Source organism: Manduca sexta, chromosome 15 (assembly GCF_014839805.1).
Source record: "Manduca sexta isolate Smith_Timp_Sample1 chromosome 15, JHU_Msex_v1.0, whole genome shotgun sequence".
NCBI lineage: Eukaryota > Metazoa > Arthropoda > Insecta > Lepidoptera > Sphingidae > Manduca > Manduca sexta.
In genome coordinates, this window is record NC_051129.1 from 2,720,122 (window position 1) to 2,721,531 (window position 1,410).

General features: G+C 36.3%; 1 protein-coding gene across 1 annotated transcript; it reads right to left on the reverse strand.

Moving 5' to 3' along the window:
- Positions 1-528: 528 nt before the first annotated feature.
- LOC115454654 (probable cytochrome P450 6d5) lies at positions 529-1,122 on the reverse strand. The gene is made up of 2 exons (XM_030183374.2): positions 846-1,122; positions 529-738 (listed from the first exon to the last, which is right to left on the reverse strand). The coding sequence occupies exons 1-2, from the start codon at positions 1,032-1,034 to the stop codon at positions 544-546; spliced, it is 384 nt and encodes a 127-aa protein (XP_030039234.1). The 5' UTR covers positions 1,035-1,122; the 3' UTR covers positions 529-543.
- Positions 1,123-1,410: the final 288 nt, after the last annotated feature.

The following is a 1,410-nucleotide window of genomic DNA, read 5'->3' on the forward strand; positions in this document are numbered from 1 at the left end:
TTAGTCGCGAATCGTAACCCTTATCTTGTTTACCTTATTTCCGCATTTACAACTTTACGATCGCTGACAATTTGCGCTTTGTAACTATTTGCTATAAATCAGATCTATTTGGAAATGGAAACTGCATTGCTCCCAAAAGTTATTCATTCAACTATCTCCACACAAATAATTGAAATAAACTTTTAAAAAATTATCTAGTTTTTGTATGTAACGATTTCTTATGTGTAGGTACGCGAATGTCAGACATCCAAAGAAAAATATTTTTAGAGGGGGAACAAAGCCATCGTGATCATGAGGGTTGTCGCAACGTCGAAAGGAAAATATAACAAAAAAAACACGATAAAATCCGGAAAATAGTTTTATTTCGTAATGTAATATTTTGTTTCAGTAAAAACTGTAATATGTTACCTAAATAGATTTGTTTCGCCAATATTATCGTCAAAATAAATAACAAATCGTAAATCGTCTTTAACGTTGGTATCTAGTTTTCACGATAAAAGAAATAAATGTCTATCTATATGTGTATTGTATAATTTTTTGAAATCAGAACTTGTTATAAACACATTTCCTTGGTCCAAGACCGAACGGTAAGTAAGCCTTGGATACAAGTCTGTCGTCGGTGAACCGTTCAGGATCGTACACCTCGGGCTGGTCGAAGTGATCGTGGTCTCCGTGCAAGCCGTACAGGGAAATGTAAATAGGAGTTCCCTTCTCAATAACGACATCCGTGTTAGAAATCTGAAATATAGATTATTGAATTAGATGTCTATCTACGTTACGCAAGAAAGCAATTACATTCAAACAAAAGTAAATCAGATTATCTAAAGAGATAAAGGTGATATTACTTTGCAATCTCTGTGTGTGTATCGGTCGATGGTAGAGACTGGTGGATGAAGCCTGACTCCCTCGGCGATGCACTGGTCCAAGTACTTCATGTCGTTGAAGGCCTCGATGGTCCATCCATATTTGTCGATGGCCCTTTTGATGCCTGCTCTGGCGCGGTCCTGATATGCCTTATTCTTCGCCAGTTCCATAAGAGTGAATGCGGATACTGTAGAACTTGATTCGAACCCAGAGAAGAATGTTCCAGATTGGTAGAAAAGATTATAATCGTAATTAAAACAGGTAACTATCAACTCACTTTTTATAAAATTTATTAAAAACCGAGTCGTATTGATATGTATGCGACAATGCAAACTGGGACGTCCTGGTAAATACGAGACGTCTGGCAACGCTAACGCAAACCATCGTTATAGTAAATCCATCTAAGGGAGGACGGATTAAGTTTTGCGGTTAATTTTTGTAAAGAAGTGACAGTTATACATCTCTTTTTATGCATAACGTTATCTATATTTGCTATACCCGAGTGTCGACCGATTACATATTTTTTCTTATTTAACATTTAGGAAT